The 26,797-nt window shown below is 39.1% G+C and overlaps 1 protein-coding gene across 1 annotated transcript in view; it reads left to right on the top strand.

Annotated features, from left to right (window-relative positions):
- The window catches only part of OTOA (otoancorin), a 41,006-nt gene that overhangs the window by 13,107 nt on the left and 1,102 nt on the right, over nt 1-26,797 (top strand). The window contains exons 12-29 of the mRNA XM_052773121.1: nt 1,634-1,757; nt 2,156-2,371; nt 2,919-3,086; nt 3,401-3,541; nt 4,136-4,191; nt 4,566-4,683; nt 5,204-5,277; nt 6,827-6,962; nt 8,322-8,512; nt 10,642-10,735; nt 11,862-11,991; nt 15,512-15,699; nt 19,555-19,710; nt 21,134-21,276; nt 21,680-21,816; nt 22,942-23,039; nt 24,946-25,138; nt 26,279-26,368. Coding sequence (XP_052629081.1) covers nt 1,634-1,757; nt 2,156-2,371; nt 2,919-3,086; nt 3,401-3,541; nt 4,136-4,191; nt 4,566-4,683; nt 5,204-5,277; nt 6,827-6,962; nt 8,322-8,512; nt 10,642-10,735; nt 11,862-11,991; nt 15,512-15,699; nt 19,555-19,710; nt 21,134-21,276; nt 21,680-21,816; nt 22,942-23,039; nt 24,946-25,138; nt 26,279-26,346 — 2,431 coding nt within the window. The 3' untranslated portion in view covers nt 26,347-26,368. The remainder of the gene's footprint in view (nt 1-1,633; nt 1,758-2,155; nt 2,372-2,918; nt 3,087-3,400; nt 3,542-4,135; nt 4,192-4,565; nt 4,684-5,203; nt 5,278-6,826; nt 6,963-8,321; nt 8,513-10,641; nt 10,736-11,861; nt 11,992-15,511; nt 15,700-19,554; nt 19,711-21,133; nt 21,277-21,679; nt 21,817-22,941; nt 23,040-24,945; nt 25,139-26,278; nt 26,369-26,797) is intronic.

The raw sequence follows: 26,797 nt of genomic DNA, 5'->3' as shown, positions 1-26,797 counted from the left end.
CTCACTGACTTCCATGAGGTATTGCTGATTGTTGGAGGTGTAAGCAAGAGAATAATTATGCCCACACTCTAAATTTCAATGTCAGAAATCTTAAAAATGATTTTACCACTCACGAGAGGTGCCACATTCTCACAGATGAGAGAAATGTCATGCTCCATAATCCTTAATATATTCCATTTTTACAACACACTTATTTTATATTACTCATTTTAACCATACTGATGATTTAAATGCACTTTTACTTTTAAGAAGTAGTATTATTCATTGCTGCTAATCCCAAAAGAGATGAAGAGCTCTGGGTGGCTATGCAATAATGCATCAGAAGGTAATTATTCGTTATAAAAATGCTGTTATAGATGTTTCTTTGATTTGTATGTTAGTTTGATGATGTCCCATGAATTCAGATGGGCTGCTGAAGCAGTATTTTGTTACATCACTAAGAAGGTGGTTGTTGAGGGACTAGAGGAACTAAAAGCTAAGCCTTTCAGCACTGCACAATTTTACTGAGTTTGTGATATTGCTGCAGCATTGTCCACTGTTGATTTAATTCACATCTGGACGTTATTGCCTAGACTCTGCCTATGCCTGCATCATTGAATTGCTAAAAAGCAAAGACTGTAGCAGGAAAGCTGGGCTTTGGCCACATCTTTTGTAGGTTCTTGTTTTGTGTAAATTACGAAAGCAAAGACTAAGAGTTTACAGGGACAGGGGATTGATTCAGGGTTTCTACAAACGAATTCATCACCATCACTATAAAGTCCAGAGAGAGTGATACACAATTCAGACCTCTTTCTTTGCAGGGCTGCAGGTAATGGCAGTAAATAAGCACAAGGCCTAAGTCAGGAGGCCACCTACAGCAGGCGCTTACCCTTGGTGGTATGACTACTTCTCTCCACCAGCTATGGCTGTGGTTGCGCTTTACAGAGGTTAATGGAAATGCTGACTTAAATATTACAGCGTGGGTACTGCAAAGAAAAATGAGCTCCACATCTGGTTTACAACACTGCTTTGCGAAGTGCTGTGCTGGCACAACTGAGACAGTGAACCTCAGCGCGTCTTCTCCTAACCAGTGTTGAGCTGGGCAGGTCTTCATCCATTGGCCAGTCATATGTTTGATGTGAAATACAGCAGGCTTTGTTTAAACCTGAAATGATAAAGAGGGTATGTAGTGCTCTAGATGCTGCTCTGACACATGAATGAGTTATGTTGCATGTGAAATCCAAGCAGGATTTAGAGTTCAAAACATCCAATCAATCCAGATAAGAACTCAGCAAGCCACTTCTAGAAACTTATTAGTAGCCCTCCATCCTTTTCAAAGCAGAGATTATACTGCAAATTCTGTCAAGGGGAGTGGAGTCGTCAGCTGGAAAAACCCAGCCACGGACAAAGGGAACCAGGAAAGCTAAATTTTTGACAGCACAAGCAATCTGGGTAGACTTCAGCTGAACACAGAGAACAGTGCATATGTCTTATACCCCGGTTTCAGGCTATGTGGACTGCAGTTTAATGCACTAGTGACAAACAGAAATGTCTCAAGTTTTGAGCGCAAGTAGGGTATACCATACTATATTTGAGTTTTCTGAGAGTGACACCTTTTGTGTCAGAAGTTAGCTAATGTATTTCTTCTATATAGGCTAGGTTTATTGGTTTGTTTTTATGATGGAATGGAACAGATGGATGCAGCTGTGGCCCGGGCTTTACTTCATCAAATGATTAAATGCAATCAGTTGAAAGGTTTCCAAGCTGAGGTTCAGAAGGTGGGTACTGTACTTGTTCTTCTTGACTAACCTAATCCTGAAAACAGAGGAGGAGGGACTTTATTCTTGAATATGGAAAGAAAAGAGTGAAAAATTCCGGGTATCTAAGAAATAAGTGGAAATAGTTCTCGAGCATATAATGCAAATAAAAGCCCATTTTGGGGTGGGGGTTTTGGTTTGGTTTTTTTTTTTACAGTGCTCATTCTTTTCTTATTCTGTTTCCTCCTGTTCCATATTCCTCTCACAACTGTGATTCTATTTTTTAATTTTTATGAAGTGTGTGGTCACTAAATGTTTGCCAATGCCTCTTCCAGAAACTCCAGTTAAAGTTTTGGGTGATAATGGAAATCGGTTCTTGGCAGATTTTATTCCCCATCTGCTTTTTTTGTTTGCTTTAGCTCAAATCTCAACTCATTAACATTGCCATGCAAAACCAGACATTGAATGATACCCTTGGATCTCTGTCAGATGCTGTGGTTGGACTAACTTCAAGTCAGCTGGAATCTTTGTCACCTGAAGCAGTGCATAATGCTATTGCAACATTAAACCAAGTCTCTGGGTGGGCAAAAAGCCAAGTTATGATTTTATCCAGTAAATACCTCTCTTATGAAAAGGTACCTCTGATAACAGCTTTCCTACCTTCTGTTTTTAAAAGTGAAATGGCTTTTTCTCAATATTAACCATAAATTTTGAAAAGTTTAGTACAAGACTTCTTTTTAGTACTGTTAGTGGTCTGAACATTTTGTTTAAATCAAATAAAAACATCCAAGACTGTACCTCCCAAAGTAATTCTCTAGTAACAGAGACAAGGACTATTTGCATTTGGCAGTTGTATATATTATTTTGTCTGTGTCACTGCCCTAAGCAGAATTTTTATGATCAGAGATCCCAGACTATATATTCAAATACACTGTAATGGAAGGAATCAGGGTCTTCTCTGAAATTTCAAAAAAAGGAACCTCTGAGAAAATTGTCGCATTTGTTCCCTGGACAGACTTGTCTGAATTGAAAGAAATCTGAGGAAAGCGCATCCCCGGGCAAGAAACGTATTAAGTATTCAACAGTAATAGTTTTTATTTATTTATTAACTTTTGCTTTTAAATATATGTGCTGTTCACAAGCCAGAACACTTTCTGTTTGTTTGTGCTGTCACCTCTGCAGGTTTTGTCATTTTATAATGTTAGTCAAATGGGCGCATTGGTAACTGGTATTAGCACCCAGTCATTCTACAGCATGAACCCAAAGGAGCTTTCTCAGATTATTCAAGGCACGACATCCCAATACTTATCTGACTTATCGCCTGCACAACAACAAGGGATCCTCAGGAAGGTGATTATAAACTCAAGTGTGTAGCAAGTTCTCTCTGCACAAGAGTACAATAACCAGATATGCAGAGCATGACTTAAAATGTTGTCACTGAGATGTGTGTTTTAGCTCAAAGGTTAATATTTCTAATGTGTTTTCTGAACACCAAGTATATTTTGAAGGTTGTCTCTTGCTTAGTTTCGTGGCGTTTTTAATACTGACATGTTTTTCCTTTATCCTCTTAAGAGAACTATTACACAGAATAGAAAGAAGGGCAAATCCTGTAAATCTAAGCAGCAGTTCTGAAATGCCATGTATTTATCTGTTCCTCTTTTTAGATAGCTGCATCTGGAGATTTTTCTTCATCAGTCAAAGATATACAAGGAGCTTTCTTTAAAGAAATATCTCTTTCTGGTTTATGGAAGCAGACTGGATATAATTCTTCAATGATGAAAGAAAAAGAACTAAGAAGAAGCCAGGTAAAAGTTATTATGCAATTCCCGTTCTACTGCAATTTAGTATGATGGAAGAATAGCAACAGTGTTATAATACGTATGTGTTCAAGGAACATAGGTAAAAGGAAGGAGCTGCCCCAAATATATCTTGACATAAACAACCAGAAGTCATTTAGAGCCTAGGCAGCATTGTGAGACAATGCTATGGAAAGGGAAGTGTTAATATGCTGAGTTTAAAAGTCTTCAGGGTTCTGCCACATAAATTCTCTCTTTCCAGTACTGTATACTAGACATTTGCATGTACAATCAGCCCTTTGACTCTGAGAGGTGAAAGGTTGGACCAGATGATCTCAAGAGGTCCCTTCAAACTTAAATTATTCAGTGGTTGCGTGCCATGGACATGTTTAACATCATCCCATAATGCCAGTCAGCGATGTCTTGTCTTGTGAAGAAGAAATTCAGCACTGGATGCCAAACCTTTTGGTTGGCCAAGGTGGACCACAGAAATGCCTTTAGAGTACATAAGAGAGTTAAGCATACAAAAACCTTGCAGTAGTTATTGTATCTTACAACTGGATTATCTAAGCTTAACTTTAAATATGGTGGGTTTTATTTCAGGCTTTGTATCTGTATGAATTACTGTCTAAGAAAAACTACCCTGTTGACCTTCTAAGGTAGGGATGATAGTCTCTCTTGAAATGGGGTTTAAGTCTAGTTTTGTGATGAGAATAACTTTGAGGTAAACAATATGTGGTTATTTTGTACTATCTTATGTTATTCATTCCTTGATACCACAGGATAGTTCACCTTCCTCATTAAAAAGGGTCTCCAAATCCAAACTCAGGATCAAAGCATTGCAGAGGTTTTAGTATTTTAAGGCTCAGTCAATATTTTTCAGTTTGATTACATTTTTACTTTCAATAGCCTTTTGGTTACAAGAAATGGGAAAGAGGTGGTCAAGAAACTGTATCTTAGAACATGGTTGTGGGCAGTAAGGACTAGATCCTGCTTAAATATTCAGAAGATTGAACTTTACTTTTCCTCTCAGCACGGGACAGCTTGTGAAAGGAGTAACTTGTCAACTCATTGAAAGTATGGGCACAGACGTTTTTTTAAACAATTTTAAATTGTTTGAAATGAATCTTCATCTGCTTTCTCCATATCAGGTAAAACCAAAAAAAGGGTTTGTGTACATAAACATACTACCCAATATCCAAACTGTAGGTAAATTAGAATTTGGTTAATTCTTTCTTTCTTTCTTTTTTTTTTTTTTTTTTTTCAAAATCTTGTATGCGTGAACTTGTCTGTTAACATATTTCATTTAAATCTTTTATGTGTGAATTTGTCTGGTTTTATACTTAATTTTGACAACTTCATTTGTCACGTACAAATTGCAAGAAATTCCTACAGTCCTTCTAACTTGCTAATTCATGAGTAATCTGTTTGGAAATATATATAAGTTTCAAAAATATACAAATGCTTTCATGCATCCAAATATAGGATGTTTCATCCCTGATGTCTACAAAACCAAAACTCTAAACAACTTTAAAAAAGCAAAGAAAAATGCTCTTTGAAGACAATATGCACAGTTTTATATATGCTAATTTATAAGCTGTAAACAAACCATATTTTCATTCTTCTCAAAATTTCCAAATGTTTAAGATCTTAAATTTTTGTTGCTTTTAGGTTAATTGTTTGGCTTGGAAGTTTTGGAAAGTCTCCAATGCATCTATTCCTCCCTTCCTCTTACTGGTGCTTCCGTGAGTTACATCTTTCCTACATCTTAAGTTACTGCATTTGCAGCAGTACATTCAGAGTAGTCCTTCTGAGCACTTTGTTAATAATCTCTTCAGTCCTAAGAAAACTGATGGTTCAAACAAATGGTAATTTATAAAAAGTGGTTACTGACTGTAGCCAAAATCTGTGTCAAGTGAAAGCTGGTAATACTTGGTGTCTTTTAGTAGAGCCCATTTTTGTCACAACTGTGGATTCCTTTGCATTCTTGAAATCACTCCCCCTCAAAGTGCTCTGGGCACAGACTAAATCACAGTGCAGTGGTGTGGCAGCAGTGAAGAAGCTTGTAATATTGCTGCTTGTACTGTTGCTGATGTCTGCTAAAATAAAGGGATTAATTTGTTGGGCTTTCTTAAACATAATTGTTTAGAATCACAAAACTAACTTAAATGTAGTTTATGCTGGACTTTTTTTTCTTTGGGTTTGGTTTTTTTTTTTCCTTGGTGTTTTTTTTTTTCCCCCTAGGTTGTGAGACTTGGTTTGCTTATTTGTTTAGGGTTTTTTTCTGAGAGTGGATATGTAAGACAAAGCTGTTGGGTACTGCCCAAGCATATTGCTCTGTATGGTTAAAAACATTTCAGTGTGTTTAAAGACATTTTTGTAAGTTAGCAAAACTTCGCATTATGTAAATAGCAAAGTAGTATTCAGGAACAGCTTTTTTCCTTAGAAAAAAAAAATTGTATCTTGATGGGAACTTTTGAATCGTACAACTTGTTAATTCCCCTTTTTCTTTATTTCTTTCTTCCTACATGCTTAAAGGAATAAAAGGGAATGAGAACTATTCTTTTCCCGGAATATTTTAAATTGAAAAAAAGTAAGAAAAGGATCCTTTTTGAAAAGGCATTACTCTATTTAAAAGCAATAAAATAATAATAGAAAGACTTTAATACAAGGCTTTCTACAAACTGCAGCACCAAGTTATTTGGCCAACAGTTGCATCTTGCTTGTTCAGGGCCATCAGAAGTCACTGGTGCTTTTGCCTACAAAGCCTGGTAAGGCTGGCCTTGCACAGCTTTGGGATATGGCTTTATTTAAAAAGGCTGCCTGCCACTCTGGGTGGAGAAGAGCATAATTTTGTTTAATTTGCAGGCCTTCTTGGACTTTGGTACAAAGGAAGCCTACTCTAAAACTACTCCTTGTCCTTAACCCACCCACACATCTTCATTCATCAGAGAATTATTCCTAATAAAAAGGAGAAAGGGGAAAAGTTTCTGAACTGTAGACAGTCTTGTTTCATATGGTGTTAAGGCATCTCAGAGCACTTCATCCACTTGCAGCTATTTATAACCCTTAGCCATGTATTGAAATGAGGTTCATGTGCTGATGAACTGGAAGAAGATGTAAGTTAAAAAGTAAGGTGTAGATTAATTGCAGCTTTTCTGGCCTGGCCAGTTTATAATTTTTCAAGTCCAGACTTGTCTCTAAATTATTCCGTCATCACAGATTTTATGGGTGTGGTTATGGGTGTATGAAGGTCAGGTTTACATTCTGAGACTGCTTGAATTCTTTCTGCAGGACTGACTATCTGGAGTATGTTTCAGGCCCTTTATGTGTCCCTTTCATTGAAAGTCTGGGGAAGACTGAGCTGGACCTTTTGAATCCAAGCCTTCACAAAAAGAATGCTGTCCTGCAAAAAGTACAGGAGTGTTTGGTAGGTATGGCTAGGAGGGGTCAGCCGTGGAGGGGGAGCTGTAAAAAAAGTAATCTGTAACTAGCCACTGACAATTCCAAACTAAGTGAGAGTGGTTGGTTAGTTTTCTCTCTCTTTATCATCATGTGGTGCCTCACAAAGTTATCCTGCCTACTTGTACTCTCCAGTCTGTGTGCCCATGCTCATGGTCTCCTGCATACAGACAGCAACCTGAGACACAGGCTCTGCTGCTCTGTGTTTGTGCGGTGAAACCATAGCTGGTGGACTCTGAGAGCCCAAAAGGCAATAACACAGCATGCTAGTTTCTTCATCATCACAAGCAAGAGCAGCTTAGACTATTACCTAGCTCAGAGAAGCTCTTAGTGCCAAGGCCCCGAGCAACCTGCTATGGCTGACCTGCTTTGAGCAGCAGGAGTGGACTGGGCGACCTCCAGACATGCCTTCCAAACTCAGCCATTCTTTGGTTCTGTTTGCACATATTACTGTACTGCATTTCATACAGTAATGTCAGTCACCATCTACATAAGTTCTTGACTTACCCACCTGTTTTCTTTCAGGTTTTTTCATTTACTGTTTCGATTTTATTGTTCCCTGCCTAAGGAAACCTTTTTATATCTTCCTTAACAATTTCCCTTGACTCCATGCATATTACAAAGTGTTCTCAGGAAATGTCATTGCTGACTGCAGTGAACTGGCCGGGACAGTCTGGAGCTGACCCATTTGCACCTGGAGCTGTTCCCCCTTGCTCCAAGCGGTGCTAGTCCTGTAGAGCTGAGCATGGCACAGGAAGCTCCGTGGGAGAGGTGGTGGTACTACGAGGATTTTGTGACTTCTGCTGTCAAGGAGCCACAGCTGTCACCAGTTTTTAGGGGAAACTAGTTCTTTGATGTAGCTGTGAATATTCATGTCCTTGTACATACTAACCAGCCGTATAGTCCCTAGAGTTTTGGCAGCTGCTTTAGAAACCCCTGAGAGCTGAGCCTTCTGACAGCAAGAGCTTGTGAGGTCTCTGCTGTCAGGCAGAACTGCACCACCTCTGCAGGTGTTGGATGGTCACCTGGATATAGAGATTGTGGCAGAAGATATAGTTTTAATTATTTTTTATGCGTGCTTCAATATGGACTACAGAATACACTGAAAGCTCTGACGAGTGCTTATGAAATGTCACCAGTTGCATTGGTAAAAGCAGAAAGTAAAAAGCAGTCTCAGCAGAAATGGTAGATTAAGTTGCCAGTGCAAACTGTTGTGTCTTTGTTCCTTAAAGGGTCACAGAGCTTAAATGTGTTGTGATGCAGTTGAGTGATACAGGGCAAGACCCAAGATTAGCTCTGCCAACGAGGTAAATGCTTCTTGTTTTAGAACGGCTCTGTTGCTGATGAATATGATGTTGACCTACTTGGAAATCTAATCTGCCACTTACCTCCAGCCTTTCTACGTGGCAGAATGTCCCTGAAGGCAACGGCAACAGCCCTTCATCAATTCAAACTCTGCCAACAGCTCAGCCACAAGCAGAAGACTGAAATTACATACAAACTCCTTGAACTGTATGGGTAAGGTATTAGATATACCACCTTGCTTACGCTGATGGTTAAGCCATGCAAATGCCAACCGTTTGCTTTGCCTGGATAGAACTGCAATGAAAACAACACAAAGCAACTTCTGTCACTGGCCAAGCCTGGGGTCTCTGTCCACTAGAATGATATTTCTGTTCTTGTGTGTAACATGATAACTGCGGAACAAAATACAACCCCAGGGACACCCTGTATGACTTAAGTCCCAGAGGAAAAGGAAAGTGTAACGTTTGAGGAGGGGAAGGCAAACAGACTCTCTGGCATGGCAAGAGAAAGGGTATTACAGGCAAAGAATGGCGCAGGAATGCGAAGAATGGGAAAATGGAAGTGGGATACTCAGTGTGCTGGTGTGAGAAGAAAAATAAAAAAGACTGCAAGCACCTGTGGCAATGGGAGAGAGCTAGAGAAGAAGCAGAGGGATATAAAGTTCAACCAACTGAAGCAACAAAGCGGACAGCGTGTTAGATGTCATTAATGACTCAGATTAGGAGGCTGATTGGAACCACACTGCTGTATCAGTCACGCAGAAAACAAAGTTGTCCTCTATCTGGCTTGAATATACTGTTTCTCTCTTGCATTGTCTCTTAGAAGTATCTTGCATTTCAAAAGGGAGACTGAATGCATAGTTTCTAACCATCCTTTCAGCCCCGAAGTCTGTCACTTGATCCACCTAATCATTTTAGTTGCTCATTCAGCTTCCTCCTAGTCAGCATTTTTCTGGTAATGGAATAGCTATATTTTCCACCAGATCCCATCCCTGCATTGATCTTGATACAGATCCATTTTATTGAATCATGACACACTGTCCTAAATAATATTTTATTTTATTTTGAAAATATTTGTCTAGTCAAACATCCTCATAATGGAGCAACAAAGCAAATAAAGTTTTCTGTAAGAACATGCACTAGTAACAGATTTATTACTACCATCTTCTTCAGGCTCTTTCAGGATGAAAATTACTTACCAAGTGCTATCTTAAGTCAACCACCGACTGGGTTGGCTAACATTTGTCAGATTTGTATCAAACAAATAGGTCAAACCTGCACAGTGCTAAGCTACATATATTTTGAAGCACCAAGCAGCACTCAGAACTGAACCTGAACTTAATTTTTAAGACCTGAAATTCCTACAAATAATTTAGTATGTTATTTCAAGACATGTGGTACCTGTCATACAATTGATCTCTCATACAGAAATGGCATAGGTGTCATTAGATGTGGCTTTCCAAGGTGTTAGATCTGCCTTCCGTAACTCTTGATATTGCAGATGAATGAAATAGCAGACTGTAAAAATACCAGAGCTAATAAGGTATGGATTTAAATCTGTTCCATCACCTATGTTTTGTGTTTCTGTCCCTTAGTTTTAAAAAGGCAGCATTAGTAGCAGACTGGTGCCACACTGAATTACTTTCCCGAGTTGTTTAGTGAACTCGATCTTTTCAGAATGAGGGGGAAAACTGTCCACTTCTCCTAAGTGTGCATAGACCTGTTTTTCAGAAATGTTGAGGACCCACGGCTCCTGCTGACATCAGGGAAAGTTACAGTTGCCCAACACCAATAAAAAACAGCCCCTTTACACCGGCAAATAATTAAATATTGGAATAGAGGAGGGGTTTTTTGATTTATAAGCAAGTACTGGCAAGTATTGCTTGCTTCAAGTATTAGCCACACTGCTCCTTAGGATAAGATTCTTGGAAAAAGGATGGTTTCAGTTTGAGTTATGAGGTTTCTACTTCTCTTTTGATACCATTTTGCAGACTATTATTGCAGTATGAACCTGATAGAAAATGGTAAATTTTCTTTAAAAAAAATTATTTCTCCTTGCTTGAACACTGTAATGCTAAGAATACTATGACTATTGAGGGAGAGAGCTCCATTACCACAATATTTGAAGGCTTTCTCTGAATATATTGAGAACTCCACTAATGCCCTGTATATCACAGAGAGATCAGAAAATGCAATCTGATGTCAATAAGCATGAATCATCACGTTGGCATAGAAGTGTCTGTGTTTCCTATATGATGCAGTATAAGAAAAACTCTGAAGTTTTAGTATAAATTTGATTGCAAACATTCTTCATTAATATAATTTTCAAAAATATTTCTTCAGCTCCCCGAACAACTGGACAGCTGAAACAACATTAGATATTGGACCATTCATAGCTCTGCTGTCAAAAGGGGAATTAAACATCCTTGCTGAAAAGGTATGTTTTTATTAAAATTTTTAAATTTGTAAAAGATAATGTTAGGATTTGGATTTGTGAATGTCATAATGCAGTCTAAATTATGTAACCTGAATGCTAAACTAGGTAAATAATTCTCTTGTCAAGGAACCATGTGTTAATGTTTCACACATTCTTGACTCCATCAAAATTTCTGAGAGTTCTTCTTGAAAGTAATGGTAGTATAAACAATTATTTGCACGTATACGATGATAATTGTACATTGTCATGTAGAAAAAAAAAGGTGCATTTGTAGTGATGCAGACTCAAACATTTTTAGTACTTTACACCTTGCAGTGTTGTTTCCTCCATGCCCCTGCCTTCCAACCATAGAAGTTTTGTTTCCTATCCTGTTAATGATGGATCATACTGATCAAACTAGCATTTACTCGTGGCCCTTCGCCCTAGGGCCAGTGTAGCACGCATAACAGTAATCGATAGCCTCAGCATTGCACTTTGTAGTTTCTTTGCCCTCTTTAATTCTTATAATCTTACAATTTTTATGTGTAAGAGTAAACTATACTGGAATGAGGAATTCATTCTTCATCAGAAATATGTGAGCAGAGTCAGCAGCTTTTCCTCAGGAGGTAATGCTTACAATTGACCAAATAGAATAGGACTCTTCAGCTGAAAGGTGTCCATCAGGCTCGAGGAGGGAGGTGAACAGATTAAAGTTATTTCTCATAATACATTTGGGTCCCTATCCTCAATTCTTACACTTATCTGGCAAATTTAAGACAAACAAAGTAAAGTACTTTCCATACTGCGCATACTAAAATGGTGGAACTCATTGGTGCAGGAGGGTCTGGACACAGACCCCAATCAGGTAGTGCTCAGGTGTTGCCAGAAGCTGAGAGGGCATACAAGAGGGAGAATCACTTAGAATGTGCTTTGTTTCTAATTTTTTTTTCCCCCCTCAAACATATGCTGTTGACCTTTCAGTAGCAGCCAATTTATTCTCCTCTTCTGAAACATCTGCACAAATAGGAAGGAGGCTGAGCTGTTACTAATCTCTACTTTGCTGAGGTCTGCACAAGTCTTTCTCTGCAAATTGATTTGTTTTAAAAGGGAGAAAGAAGTCTTATTTATTCTTTCTTTCCTTTTGAAGTTCCCAGATACCATTTTACAAATAGCAAAGACAATTGCACCAATTTCTTCAGCTGAAGAGCTTCTATCAACTGTATTTGAATCTATCTCCAATGCCACTGCCACTATCGAATCATCTCTCACCAGACCTGGTCAGTATCTCACTTTGTATCTGTGCAAAGTGCCAGATTTAAGTGCCAGATTTACAATGGTGCCATTTGGGGCTGTGATGGTGCAGTTCAAACAGGCTCTTTGTTTCACCTTGTGTCAAATGCATTCTGAGAAGCTGGACATTAAAAAGTAAAGCATCGAGTAACTTAAAGACATTCAGACTTCTAGCAAAAAGAGTGAGAGTCTTAGTTTTGTTGCTCATAGTTGTCTGATGCATTGACCAATTGCTGAAACACTTAATTTCATTCCAGGATTGCATGGTTAAGAATCTCCTGGAATGTTCCTGAGTGCACGAAGGAAAAAAGATGAATGATTTGAATTAGGGGGTTTTGTTTATTTTTACTTTCCTTTGTAATCTAAGTGAAAATCCTTGAATTAAAAACCTGCGAAGGTGACAAGCTACTGTTGTGCCAAAAGATTGCACGTAGTTAATCCTTTGCCAGACATGAGCATATGTTGCCTTGGCTGTTCTTAAATCTGACATTAGTAGCACTGTGTTTTGTCTGTTGAAATGGACAAAGTTTGTTATAATCTAAAAGGTATTTTAATTAGCAACCAAACTAATCTGTTAGAATCTCTGGTGACAAATGGATCATTTTCTCTGTATGAGGCACATACTTTGACTATATTCTATTATTACAATAACTGTAGGCAGAATTTTTAAGCTATGCCATCATGTGCCATGGAGAACAACCCAGCTGTGGGGGAGGCTTTTGAAGAGCACTAATGGGAATTTAGACCCCAACAATTTCAAGGAGTTTGGTACTGTCTGCCTTTATGTTTTTGAAAATCTCCCAATTGGTTCTCTGCCTAACAGGATACAGGTCCAAGCTTTCAGCAAGCCCTGAGCCACCGTGGAAACCCATCTGCTTGTATAACAGCAACTCTGAATGATGACTGTGTGTCTCTGGGAATGAATCTCATGATAATGCTGTATTCATATACAGAGAGAGACAGAGGGTGTTCTACAGAGTTGTATTTTTGCATAGCCTGAAAAAAAACATGACCTCTGTTGATCAGAGGAGTCATTACACAATTATCATGCTCTAAAAAAGCAGAATCGAGCTAGGTAAATAGCAGAGTATTAGTCCGTCTGTATGCATGAAATTCACTCTTCCTCGAGCAAGCAAGCCCTCAGATCATAAATCGTATTTCTTTAGACATGGGCCACAGGACTAAAGGTTCAGCATCAGGTATTTCAGTATGCTTGTGTCCTTACGTGTGCTTTTTTAGGCCTCTGGATCACAGCGTGAATCCCAAAGGCTTCTCTAATCAGACTAACTCATGTCCTGTGCAGTTGCAGAGCTGACTCACCTGCATTGCAAGAGCAATATAGACCTGCCAGTGAAGCTAAGGATCTTTGTCAAAGGATAACTTGGTTCCAAGGCTATGGAGGCTCTTCATTCTTCACTTGGGGTGCATGAGCTCAGCTGCAGGGGAGTCTGGGAGATGAAAAATTGAAGGATTGTTTATGCTAGTCTAAGAAATACTTCTGAAGTCCAAGTGTGGTATTGAAGTTCTGTTACCAAAGATGATCTTACCAACTCCACGCAACTCACACAGTGGTTTCAATAAGGAATGAAGTTTTATAACTGATTTGTAAATCACCAGAAAATTGGGTATTATGAAAATGGCTCTAGAATAACACTGATGCTCTTCATGCTACCAACCTGCTATTTTACATTTCCCACAGCCCAGTTGTGAGCTAATATTAAAAACAGTAAGAATTACCAGTAACAGAGTTCTTACATCTATGTCAACATCAAGATAAAAACAAAGGTGGTGCTTAAGGCAAGACGGAACATATGAGGCAAAACTCAGGAATCGTATGTCCAAGATGCTACCAGAAAGCAGTGGCAGTGTGGGAAAAATAATTCAAGTTGCTTGCCTCAAGCACTGAGATGTTATAATATATTATATGTATAATCTGTTCTTCATCAAACTAAATGTGATTATATAGCAAAAGGAAGAGTGAAGTAGCATCAGATATAGGAAGCAAAGCCAGGAGTCTAATTAGTATTTCCCTCTGTAATCACGCCAGTGTATCTGGTGTGTTACAAATAATAAAATCAATGTTTTTTCCAAGAACACAAAATATTAGGTTTTCATGACTTGGGGAAGTGGACTGCATTGTGTCTGGATGCGTCGCATTTACATGATAAAAGCTGGCCTTTTGCAGCAGGGGAAAGTGAAACAATGCAGCTTCACAAGAGGGCGGTGAAAAGGGAGAGCAGAACATCAGCTGGTACAGTGGAAGCTGAACAACATTTTCGTTTGCTCAACAGATTCAATCTTTTCAGTGTTCTACCCACTACTGCAGCTTCCTTTGATGCAAATAAATCCCTCCTCTGCCTCCTTTCAAAGTACAAATCTACTTTGTACATCCTCGCTTTAATTTATTTATCTGGGGGAGCTTAGCTCAGGCACAGCATCTGTGAAATTCTTGCTTTTTACTGGTAATGACCGTATCTGAAGACATGTAGGGATTATTTGGTTTAGATAATTATTTAATAAGGTTTTCCTAAATTAGTGACAGGAGAGAGAGGAGTAAGCAACCACATTAGGATTCTAATTTCTGCTTTCCATCAATATTAGATGTAGATTATGCCAACAAAGACCAGGATTTGTTAAAACACACAATGGAAACTGTCTTGTTTGATCATGCATAGGGTCAGAACCTGACCGTAAATAAGATTTTTAAATGGAGTTTGTCTGTCCAAACAGTTCTAAGTGAAACAGTCCTCTCTAGAGCCTGACATTTTAACAACATGCTTGACGTAAAGAACAAGCACCGTGCTTCTCTGACACATCCAGCATCTGTCTGCATCTTGTTTAAATGTCAGGCAAGTCTTACAAGACATACATCTTTGTCAGGGTATCAGAGTAAAAGGACCTCTCATGTCTGTTATTTTCCTGTTGAGCTGGATTCACATATGTGCTATTTGAACGTGGAGAAGTTTATTCAGCTGCCACATTTTTTTGTGAACAATGATATAGCTATATGGAGACTTCAACGGAGGTCATCCTGAAGATTTGCATTTCATTCTTCCTCAAGCAAGGCTCCCAGCAAATGGTGGTTTTACCTCAGAATAAGCCCTTGCCTGGGTTTTTATGCCTTTAGGGAATTCGACTTGAAAAAAACTTGCAAGATATTGGTTACTCTTACTGCACACATCCAGATTTTAGTTTTGTTGTGGCATCCTATATTGTAACTGTTCCAAAATACATGTCTGCTCCTATTTTCTTTTCCAGCATGCGCTGCCTTTGGAGGAGAAAGAATATAACATTTCTTGCAAGTTAGGAAAATTCTAGTTTTATATCCAGGATGTTAACAATGTAAATATTTAAAGAAATTATTTCATTGCAAGATAATTCATTTATCAATATCACATCAGCTGCAGCTAATTAATAGTCTGCCACCCTCTTAAATCTTTATATTGCTGTGATTTCTTTTTTTCAGTCTCCTTGAAGAAAAATCTTGCTATTTGACTTTTTTTCCAGATTGTCTGGGAACCAGAGCTCCTTCTTCAGATGAAATTATTAAATTAGCAGAAGCAAATGTCTTTTGGTCAGTTCAGGAACTGAAATGCATGGACGCAGGGACTTTTGACAAAAATGTGGAACTTCTTGGGAGTGTCTCAGGTTTTAACAGCTCCCAGCTTATTGCCTTGAAAGAAAAAGCCAAGCAGGTAACTCTCCTGTCTGTGAAGGAAAATTAAATCCATAATTTGATTTGCTGTTATTGAACTATGCAGTTCTAAAATAACTGTGCTATGGCAATGTCACTACTGCTGCAAGAATATCTATTATTTATTGGAAAAATAATGTGAGATGGTGATATAAGACTATTGCCCTTGCTTTAGAGTCAACAGCCATCTGAAAAACTTCAGTGCTTTTGCTTTTGAATTGCTTTTCAGTTGCTTGCTTCTCACTTTTCTTTCATAAATGAAAAATCAGCAAGCAGTACTATAGGCTGTTGATTGGCCTGCTGAGAATTAAGCTCAGACTGTTAAACTGTCTACATCAATGTTAAATATAGTTTACAGTGGTGTAAAATCAGACTGACTGAAAGAGACTGTTATTAGCTGAATAAAGCTCATTCTCCCACCTTCTTGTCACAGACAGGGACAAACCCATCAGTGGGAAATTTTAGGGAGGAAAAAAGACCACATGCATTTAGTCTGTCTTCACTTAGAGTATTACTGGTGAGTTTAAGAAGTTACAGAAACACAGCACGAGAAGACCGCTATCTTTGCCAGGCTGTAGATTCATGGAGAGGAACAGGGCTGTAGTCTCAGCTCTTCTCATCACACCTGCAGCACCGCTGGCACCTTTCTTTCAGAGTGCGGCAATGCAGCTCCTCTTGAGCTTCTCGGAGCAGTCTCTGCCCTGGGCTCAGCCCATCTGTGACCTTGGTCCATCCCTGTTGTTGGCATTGCACTCCTCCCTGGGGGTCACCTCCTCTTGCTGCTTTGTGGTTGCCTGCACTGCCAGGGAACAGGTCATGTCCCAAACATACTTTTGTTTCAGCAAGGAAAAGCCTTAGGGTGCAGTAGGACAAGTTGATTTGGTTGCAGAAAACCCAGAGGTGAAGAGGTTACCACCCCCAGCCTATCTTCAGCTTCCTGTCACCAGCATCTGCTGGAGGTTATCCGCTCTCTGCTTCCATCTCTGCATGGCTAGCTACTCTGTAATCCCGTTCTGTCAAAATGATCCAATGTTTTAAAAGTCCTTTTTAGGCTCCATCAGATCATTCTGACAGAATGAGGTTAGGAAGCATCTATAAGTGCGGTTGGCTGCAAGTAGTACAAGTGCAGATGCTTGGAGAGAGGAGCAGGGGACAAAGTGGACCTGGGCAGCATCTCCTTAAACCAGCAGCTGCAGCCAAAATAGCAGAGCTGACCGTGACTTTTGGGTAGGTAAGGCCAACAGTGCAATTTTTAGCAGTGAAGCTCAGCTTTTAAAACTCCTGAACTGCAGGTGCTTGACGAGAAGTGGCACTAACGAGATTTCTGAAAGCAGATGGTGACTGCAATTCTGTCTCTGCTGCCTTATTGCAGTAGGACAACATCCCACCGCATGAAATGCATTCTTCCCAAGACAGCTTCCCTCTGTCAGCACGGACACATGTGGGTAGGAAAAGGGAAAAAAAAAAAATAATCCTAGAAGAAAATAAAAACAGTGCTCATCTGAGATAGTGGGAACTAAAATATTTTACAGCAGTGCAACATAATGGTATACTTACAGAGTGGTATCTGTTATACAGAAACTGCCAACAAGGTTAATACACTCATATCCTAGCTATATTCAGTTCAAAGATGTACAGATCTGTAGTGCACTGAATGAAAGTATATTCTGTCTGTGTGAGTGTTTGTAAGACAGATTGCTGCTAGACAAAGACAGACTTCCTATATATTAATTTGCAAAATGCAACATAGTGTTACACTGAACGTGAAGCATGAGAAATCAGACAGTACAGGCAAAGCTCTTGGAAATTATGTGCATAAGATGCTGTTATGTTATTAACTAAAGGGCATCTTTGATTAAGTGTTTGATTAAGCCAGCTTTAATTTCTCCTAAATTGATTGATTTCCCCTAAAAGAAACTGTGTACTACTCATTGTCCCAAACTAATTCAAAAAGCCTAGTTATCAGATTGCGTCTTAATGAAAGTAAGAAGCTTAGCTCACTTGCAAGTGGAAGGTCTCCAGGCTCTGCAATAGTAACAGATGCATGGATCTGTAGTCTCTAGGTGAATGAGGACAAGGGAGTGTTTCAGTTTCATGTGTTGTTATTTATATCGTCATGTCTGAGATTTCATCCAGCACTGTCAGATAATAATATTTATGAAGTACTTCAAATTCTGTAGTTTATGACCTAGATCAGGAAATAGACACACAACATTTTTAACTGCATGTGTTTCATGTATCTCTTAAGCTAGAGAATTAAGAGCTTTAAAATTGGACTAATGCTTTTTACTATCTTATTTTCTTTGGAAAAGATTGAAATTTCCCAGGCTTAGACCCTTTTTCTGTTTCTTTATGACATCGTAAAACTGGCATGAAAGATCTGGTGGAAACTCAGTCAGGAGGTACAGGTCCAGCAAAGCATCTCTTAAACAAATCCCGAACCCAAGGGTCATAGTTGAGAAAAGCACCTCAGCAGTCCTGAGGCTGCTCTGTGTTGGATAGGCACGTTGGTATGAACAGCAGAGAGTCTGCAGCTCTGTATAAGGAGTATCTTATCCCAGAGATCTGTCTCTTTTTCTTTATTTTATGCAGTTTGTACAGCTTCATATGTATTTGAAGGTGCAAACACTATTTAGTAGGCAACTGTGGAGATATGCCTTCAGCAAGTCCTTACTAGCTTTGACCTTTCTAATTTTTTGAACAAAAGTTAAATTGTAGCTATCCTGAAAATGGAATAAATATTTTTATGAATCAGAAAGCATGAATGATCAACTTGCCCAGGACTGGGCTTTTAGTTTTATTTTATTTTTCTGTGTGGAGTTAGCAGCACAATCATGTACTAGAAAACTGTCATGTATTGACTGACATAAAACAAAGTTGCTGACATACATGAGACCTCTAAAGGGAGCTTTTTTTTTTAATGTATGCCTGTCTTGTTCAAGTCACTTCCTCCAGTCAAAACCCAGTGTCTTTTTTCTGTAAAGACAGTTGGCCACATCCTGAGAGATACTGACCACTGACTACTTACTGTCTTCTATCATTTCCAACTAAATGTAGTTGACAGTTCTAGCCTCTGCAAACTCAGGTCTTGATGGACTTTCATTATTCTTCATTCAGGCAGACCTTTTCCTGAAATCAAAATTTTCTTAGGGCTGATCTGTGACAGCTTTTGAATCACTGTAACTATATCGCAGATAAAGTTAAAAGCAGTGGAACTTGTCAGTTCAAATACATTGGTACTGGTTTAGAAGAGCCCCTGCTTATTTCTTTGTTTTTACAGAGCTTTGCAGATTTAACTGTATCTATACAAACACATTTAAATAGTTTTTTTTTTAATATTGTTTGCACACAAACTAGAAATCAGAACTTTAGGAATTGGCTATTTGTCTCTATTGCCCAATTCTCTACTTTGATTTCTGCTTTCCTTGTTGATGAATGAGCACAATGGCTGGTCACAAAAGCAATTTAAAGTCACTCCACCAGAGCGATTGCAGCTGGTGTAGAAGCCTGGGTAGTCCAGGTGCTGCTTTCACAGTAGCGGTGTAACAGTTTGGATCTCAGCACAGACTTGCATTTTTATTGCTTTTAGTGGTACTTGCTCCTACAGCAAAAATTGCAGCAGTCCCTGTGCTGACTTATCAACAAGCTCAAGCTGTATAAATTGCAGCATTTTTAGATAAACTAACCATTATTAGTGTAGAACCTGGAAAACCTTCACAATACCTAAGCTCTGCCTTTTGTGTGCAAAAAGGCATACTTTGGGTATTGGGACTTTTGAAACCAAGGGGTTTGAGAACGGTGTATATAGGGGAAGATTGATAATGATCTAACAGACATTAATGAATCTCTTCTAAAGGTTTGGGGATCACTGCCAGACTGGAAGAGCTATCATATTGTTTCCCTGGGCCGCATTGCTCTGGCACTCACTGAACATGAAATCAAAGAGCTGGATTTGCATTCGATCGACACCGTTTCTGTACTTAGTCAGCAAACAGAATGGACTCTTACCCAGGTAAGTATGTTATTGAACGTACTCCTGGTGAAAGGCTCTGGATTCACGCCCTTTGGGACTGAAGACCTGGAATTGCCTAGGAAACAGATAGAGCAATCCACACTACTCCCTGCTGCTTTCCTGTGGCTGTGACCCCAATAAAGTGGGCAGGTAGGTCAGCACTGATGTCTGCCTGGCTGCTGGCTTCCCTGATGAGATGGCCAAGAGGACATCAATCACTGTTAACTGTGGTGGTGACAGCGTATTCTTTAGCACTTGCCCACTAAGTAGTAGAAAGAGGTCAGCAGCTCCTCTCACACTGGCCCCAGAACAGACACTACTGCTGGGAGATAGTAGCCCTTCCTAACTTAAGAGTAATCACTGAAGAGGTAGTGTGCCCCCCAACCCTAGCATCCATTTCCCTAGAAGCCTAAGTTATTAGCAAATATGCTCATCTTCCTTTCCTTGAATAACTTCTAGTTATGTCAATGCAACTTTCATAATAAGAGTTAAAAGCTTTTATTTGTATATGCAATTGGCAGCATATTTCTGACTCTGTGACCCATACCATCAGGGCTCCTCGGTTGCACAGATGCTGGCATGGTGGCAGCCAGCTTTGGCAGAATATCACAGATCTGTTTAATAGATTCTTGTTCTGAAGAGCACCATCAGAAGGAACCACTTGGGAGGATTTTATACAATACTAGTTGGCTTTTGAGGTTTCCTGCTGTCAGTAAGAACAGCTAGTTAAAAGAGATTCATCCTGCCTAACTTCAGTTGTCTTAAAGTTAGGCAGCTAGTTTAAGCTAGTCATTTGAGGCTCAGCATTGTGGATAGATAGGAAATCTTGGAAGATGCTTGTTTCTTTCACTGGCTTTGGAGGATACGTTGGTGACAGGCTTAAGCTAGACACAAAGTTTTTAAATGGTTAGTTTAGGATGAGCACCATCCTAAATGACATAGGCTTGCAAAGGCATTTTGATACCAATATCTCATTCATATCTGAAAATTAATCCTAAACACAGGTCACCACCTATGTATGAAGCTTAAATAAGACAAACAACCTGAGTATTACAAAAACTAAAAATTTCATATTGATCTCCTTGAGTAATTTACATTTTCTTCTAGCAATTTAATTGAATTGGGCAGTTCTGCTAGGCGATTCAATGCCTGTTTCGTCTGAAGTGTTTCCTTGTGACCTGGCAGAAGAGGTACAGAGTGCTTTCAAATCACTTGCAGTTGGGAAGTGATTGTGCAACAGTGCCGTTTTTGTGTCACATATAGCTGGTGACAGTGCTCCTCCTGAAGGCCATGGCAAAACTCCAATTAATTACACTGGGGAGGCTCAGGATTGTATATGGTCCATAGCTTCTGGTAGGATTTTGAGCTTCTATCTTCAATTATATTTACTCTGTTCATGCATAATATCTTACTGCTTTTGTAGGCAAGATCTATTTTGCAAGGTTTTCTAGAAGACTCTGGCCAGATGATCGGTACACTAAAAAGCTTTGATTTAGTTGGATTAGGAGCTATTCTCTGTGCTTTGAACTCCACAGAAATCATGTCCATAAGGACTGCTGAGTTCAGGTACTGCATTTTTAATACTTAATGAAATATTTATTGGTATCTCTATTGATAAAATTTATTGTGTGATTTGTTTTCCTTCAAGATTTCCAGAGCCTAAAGGACACTTTTTTACATTTTAAATGCTTTTAGAAAGGCAGTAACTGTTACGGAGGGCGTACACTAATTGTTTAAAATATATTCTATTTTAGTTTTCCTCTGCCGTTTATATCCCGCCATTTAAGTATTATATTGAGAAACCCAGGTTTTTGCTCAAAGCATTAAACATTTGTATGCAATTTGTGTACATATATTTTAAATTGAAAATGGGTTTACAGTCTTCTTACAGCAGACTAAGTATATTCCAGGCATATTTAGTATTGCATGTAATTGGAGCATGTAACGTTAACCTTGTTGCCTTTTGCAGTGCTGCTGTTGCAAGAATTGGCCTGTTGTTTTGTAGCACCCCTGTTCTGAGGCAGTTTAAGAAGGTGACAGAATCTGTGTTTGGTACTGCTGCCAGCTGGAACGGCTCTATTTTACAGGAAATTGGTACTATAGCAGGTAACAGAATTCAGACTCCAGATGGTGATGGTTCTGAAGCATTGATATTAAGCATTAAGAGACAGGTTCGCGTAGCAGTGCATTTTTCTAGACTGGCAAAAGACATTCCTTCCAGAGAGGAGTCACCTGCAGGGATGGACATCCAGCAATTTCATTAGCCCTAAGGAAAAGTCATGATGTTCTCCATAAGGTTCTCTGAATCTGCTCAAACTGACCTTGGGGAGCACAGCCTGAAGTCATTTGGGTCCTGTAAGTTGGAAAGGGTAAAGCAAGGAGGGCAAAGTATTTTATTAGGTATATTAGTATATTAGGTATTCAAAAAGCGAGTGGACAGGGTACTCCAGGGCATGGTTTAGGGGGCATGGTTAATGGTTGGACTTGATGATCTTGAAGGTCTTTTCCAACCGAAATGATTCTATGATTCTATGAAAGCTAACCAGGATTTCAGACCCACTCACTATTTGTGAACCATGCTGCTACAAGAGTGGCCGTATCGGGTCACAACAGTGCTGTAGCTGACTGAGCATCCTGCCTCCAACAGTGGAAAGAATGGGCTGCCCAGGGAAGAGCAAAAGAGCAGGGTTAGCCTGGAGTGATACTTCTCCAGAGTGCTCTCGCAGCCTCGGAGACTTCCTGAGCCAGAGGTCGCATACAGTTTTGTTTGTGGATTTTTTTTTCCCTGTGATCATTTAACTGCACATTGAACTCTCATAAATTTTAGGATCCCCAATGCCCGCAGCAATAATTCCACACTGTAAGTACCTAATGGGTGAAGAAGTAACTCCCATTGCACGCTTATGCTCCCTAATCTTGCATCAGAATAGGCTGTGAACAAGCATTCCCTAATAACACTGCTTATGATTTTATTGATTTTTATCATTGTCTCTTTTCCAAGATAAAGTAACTCAGAGTACATTCCATAGCAGTGGTTAAGGTCAGATGATTTGCAATGTTGGAATATAATGAAAGAAACAAAACAAAAAAAGAACCAGTATTCTCTCCATAATGCACTGGAGTAAACAATTTATTAGATATTTTGTATAAATGCTTAAAATTTATATTAGCCTAAAAATAAATCTAATAAAAAGAATATTAACTGAGTTTTGTTCCTATCTTTTTTTTTAGGTGGTTTGAATGACAGTGAATTAAAAGCTTTTGATAAAAACTTGATGCCGTATTTCCAGCCAATAGCAGTAAGACATATACCTCCTGAAATTTTCCAAGTAAGAGCTCAATTACTGAAGAAGTAACCAAATTTCTATCATTTTTACTCTAGTATAGATAAACTGCAGCACTGATTTCTGGTTTGGTTTTGAGTTTCAGCAAAAATTTTTCTACGGTTTGTTAAGTGAGAGGCAGTCAAGGATCTGAAACATTAACTTTCAGCTATATCATCTGTATTTGTGATGCCCATAAAATATGCTAGACAAGCTTTATTTATTCTTCAGAATGCATCCCAAGGAAAAACCAAAGATCTAGGGTCAGAAAGCAGGGAATGGACTCTTCTTTCCTCCAACACTGTATTCGGATCTGAGTTTTCTTCTCTGTTTATTAACATTTGGAAAGATGCTATCATAGCTACAAATTTCTCTGCTGACTATGTAAGAGCTTTTTTATTATCCTAAAATCTGGCAACATTCTCCTGAGTTAGCTCTGAAAAACAGATTGCACAGGCAGATACAGATCGGAAAGGAATTACATCTAATTATAGTAGTTCTGAATGTGGACCAGAAATTAGAACATGGATCTTGAGATCATTGCCCCAGACTTTATTTGACATAGTGACAAGATTAATATTCTGCCTAGGCTGGTCTCTTTCAGATGCTTGGGCAAGCAATGTACTTATGGACAGATGAGCTAAACAGATAGTTAACTGTGTCAGCTTCCATAAAAGAGAAAAACTCCTTGAATGCTAACTGTTCTGCACAGTACCACTGACAGTTTAGATAAGCCTGAAATGTCCTTAGTGAAACTATTTCTTTGAAACACAGTCAAAACTGAAGATGTATAGCATCTTGTAGAATTTCTTTCAAATAGCATACATTTTTGTTAGTAAGAACAGTAACGATACTACAAAAAGTTCTTAGCAAATAACAGGGCACCTTCTTGGAAGTGTTTTCTGTATTTGAAAGATTCAAAGCAGATTTAGTTTTTACATGGGTTTTGTATAACTTCATTTTACAGCTGTATATGTTATTCAGATTTTGATTTATGAAAAATTACATTGTATTATGGACTTTAATTGAATTAAGAAGAGGCTCAATTCAAAATTTCTGGACCTGTAGGCATTTACATGAGTTTACTCAGTTTAAAAGAGCACACTATTTGGTAGGCAATGAAAAATCAGGAAGGGTTTGCTCCATTGTCTGACCTACTTGGAAGGAGTATATAGTCTTTCTAAAGTAGAACCTGGATGCAGAATTGTTGCAGCAAAGAAGGCTCGTTGTGTAGGAGGGCTAAAATTCTTGTGACTGCAGAATGTTAACTAGAATCAAAGCAATCCAGCATGCCCAATACATGCAGGCTTTACAAACTGGTTAATTGCTATGCGATAGAAGATAATTACTGTAAGATTATGATTGTCATGTTTAGTTTTTAAACACAAGTTTTAATATGACCAACTTGGAAGACTTTCAGTCTAAAAGAGAAAATTGAATAATGAGATTAAAGCATGAGTTTTTTCATCTCATTGCTCTACTGCTAACTATAATCAAAGGTCAAACATAGGTTCAAGTGAGGTTGCTTGGGAGCAGATGTAAGAGGAAATAAATGAAAATACAAGAGGATGCACAATGTCATCAGTCTTTGAACAAATCAGAAAAGAAATGGCTGGAAAATTAAACTCCAGCAATGTATTGAGGAAGCGTCCAATACAGTGTTGGCATAGAAAGCTTCTCAAGCTGTCAGATCCCAGCAGCAGAGAGAAGGGTGAAAGATAGATGAGTGGTCAGTGAAGTAAATGAATGCAGAGGATTTTTTTTAAGCTCTGTTGAGCTCTTTTATAGCAACGCAATGTTGAAGGCTGCTTCCCGTGATTCCAAATGCCAAGACAGTGCTGACTTCTGATTCCTTACCTGCCTTATGTAATTGACAGTCTAAACCAATTTTTCTGGCTTTTATTCTTCCTAGGCATTGTCTGCAGAACAAATAGCAAACCTGGGCCCTGAAAATGCCGCCATGGTTACCAGATTGCAGCGTGAGCATCTGAATGCATCACAGCTCCAGAGCCTTCAGTTGGCGCTGGACAGAGCCAGGACAAGCACCCCAGAGACGCAAAACGGTGCAAGCACTACTCAGGCCATGCAAACCCCAGCTCCAAGTGGTGAGTAGTCACTCCCTCCTCCTGCTTAGAGGGGAAGGACACACACACCAGTGGGGTGTGCAGTCTTGCAGCATCTACCAGGATCAGACCTGTATTTCGAAGGTGGGTTACAGTGAATTTTGTAATCAACTTTTTAACTCATGCCTCAAATCACATGCCTGACCAAGACAAACAGCAAGTATGTTGTTAGATTTACCCACAGCAAGAGATAATGGAGGAAGATTGTCAGATGGCATTAGCACCTATATGCTGCTAGTAGCATTATACTATGCTAAGCACTAGCTTATGTAAAATGTAGTCTGAAGCAGTGAGCTTTTCCCTCTCCTCCTTTCCCATATTCTTTGCCTAATTTAAGGCAGGGCTCTCCATCTCTGGACCTTCAGATCACAACCTTTATCTGCAGCAGAACCTTGTTTGCAGAGCTGCAAGTGGGAAAGGAGGTGGCACTGGGGTGGATTAGCATCTTTATCCAGACTGTAGGACATCCTGAACAGTTTTTCCTGCTGTTCCCATTCTATTTGGAATTAAAGCCTATTAGTACATATGCTTCAGTGGTTTAACGTTTTACTTCCCCATATTGCAGTTTATACTGGGCAGGTTATGCTGGCAAGTATGTTAATGGAAGTTTTACAGTGAGTGAGAGTTTGCACATAGTCAAGCCAACGTTGAGAACTTACCCCTATCAGACAGCAAATATTGTTGCTTCCAGTGACACCAGTGAGACATAAACTATTGAAGAAGAGAGGGATGTTGAGGTGTTAAAATAGGAGTAAGGGGGACTAAACTGCTATCATGCCCTTGCTGGAATTAAGAGCAGACCTTCCCAGAAACACCCGAGTAGTGCGCTTGGCTCAGCTCCCTCACATGCGTGACCTGTTGCCTCTGTAGATATGCCAAAGGGACGAGTTTTCTGGGTAAAGATCACGTGAGTTCTTGAGCTTCTGGTTCATTATTCCTGTCTTTAGTGAGTACCACCCCTATGAAATGCTTCTTTTCAGAGCTGTGCGTGTTAAACTGGAAGTGACCATTCTGACCGGTGTTGTCTTTTGAGCAGCTGAATGTAATTAGGATTCAAATGTTAGAATTTTCTGCACCACTTTGGGGTGGTGTAGGTAAGACATAATGCTTTCTGCTTTTCAGGTGCTCCTTGTTTGAGTGGCTTTGGCATCTGGTTGTGTGCTGTATTTACACTGCAGCTGCCTTTCTGAATCCATGATTGCTAAGCTTGAGGTAAGTTATACTTTTCATAAGAGGTAGCTTTATAACAGAAACATAGTTCACTTGTTAACAGTGAACAGCACAGGGTGAAGGACTGTGGGATCCCCTTCCTGCTTTGTATACAGAGATAACAATTTCTGAATAATTTTTCTGTATTACAAAGGTGTCTGTCTCTGTTAGACTATCTTAGAATCTAATCAAGGGGAAAGCACTTTATCTTATCTTTACTGTAAAGCCAACCTTAACAAAAGTATATTTAAAATTCCATGTAACACCAATCCATTACTGCATTGTTATTTGGAACACATTGTTGGTATTAATCTGTATTTTGCCTGTTCCTGATAAGATTTTATTCCATAACCGCTTTGATAATCTCCAGTTAAAAGAATGTTGCCATTAACTTTCATTGGATTTTACCATTTTGCCAGGCTAAAATTTAAT

The sequence above is a fragment of the Harpia harpyja genome, chromosome 21 (assembly GCF_026419915.1).
Source record: "Harpia harpyja isolate bHarHar1 chromosome 21, bHarHar1 primary haplotype, whole genome shotgun sequence".
NCBI classification, from domain to species: domain Eukaryota; kingdom Metazoa; phylum Chordata; class Aves; order Accipitriformes; family Accipitridae; genus Harpia; species Harpia harpyja.
This window is presented reverse-complemented; position numbering and strand designations above follow the sequence as displayed.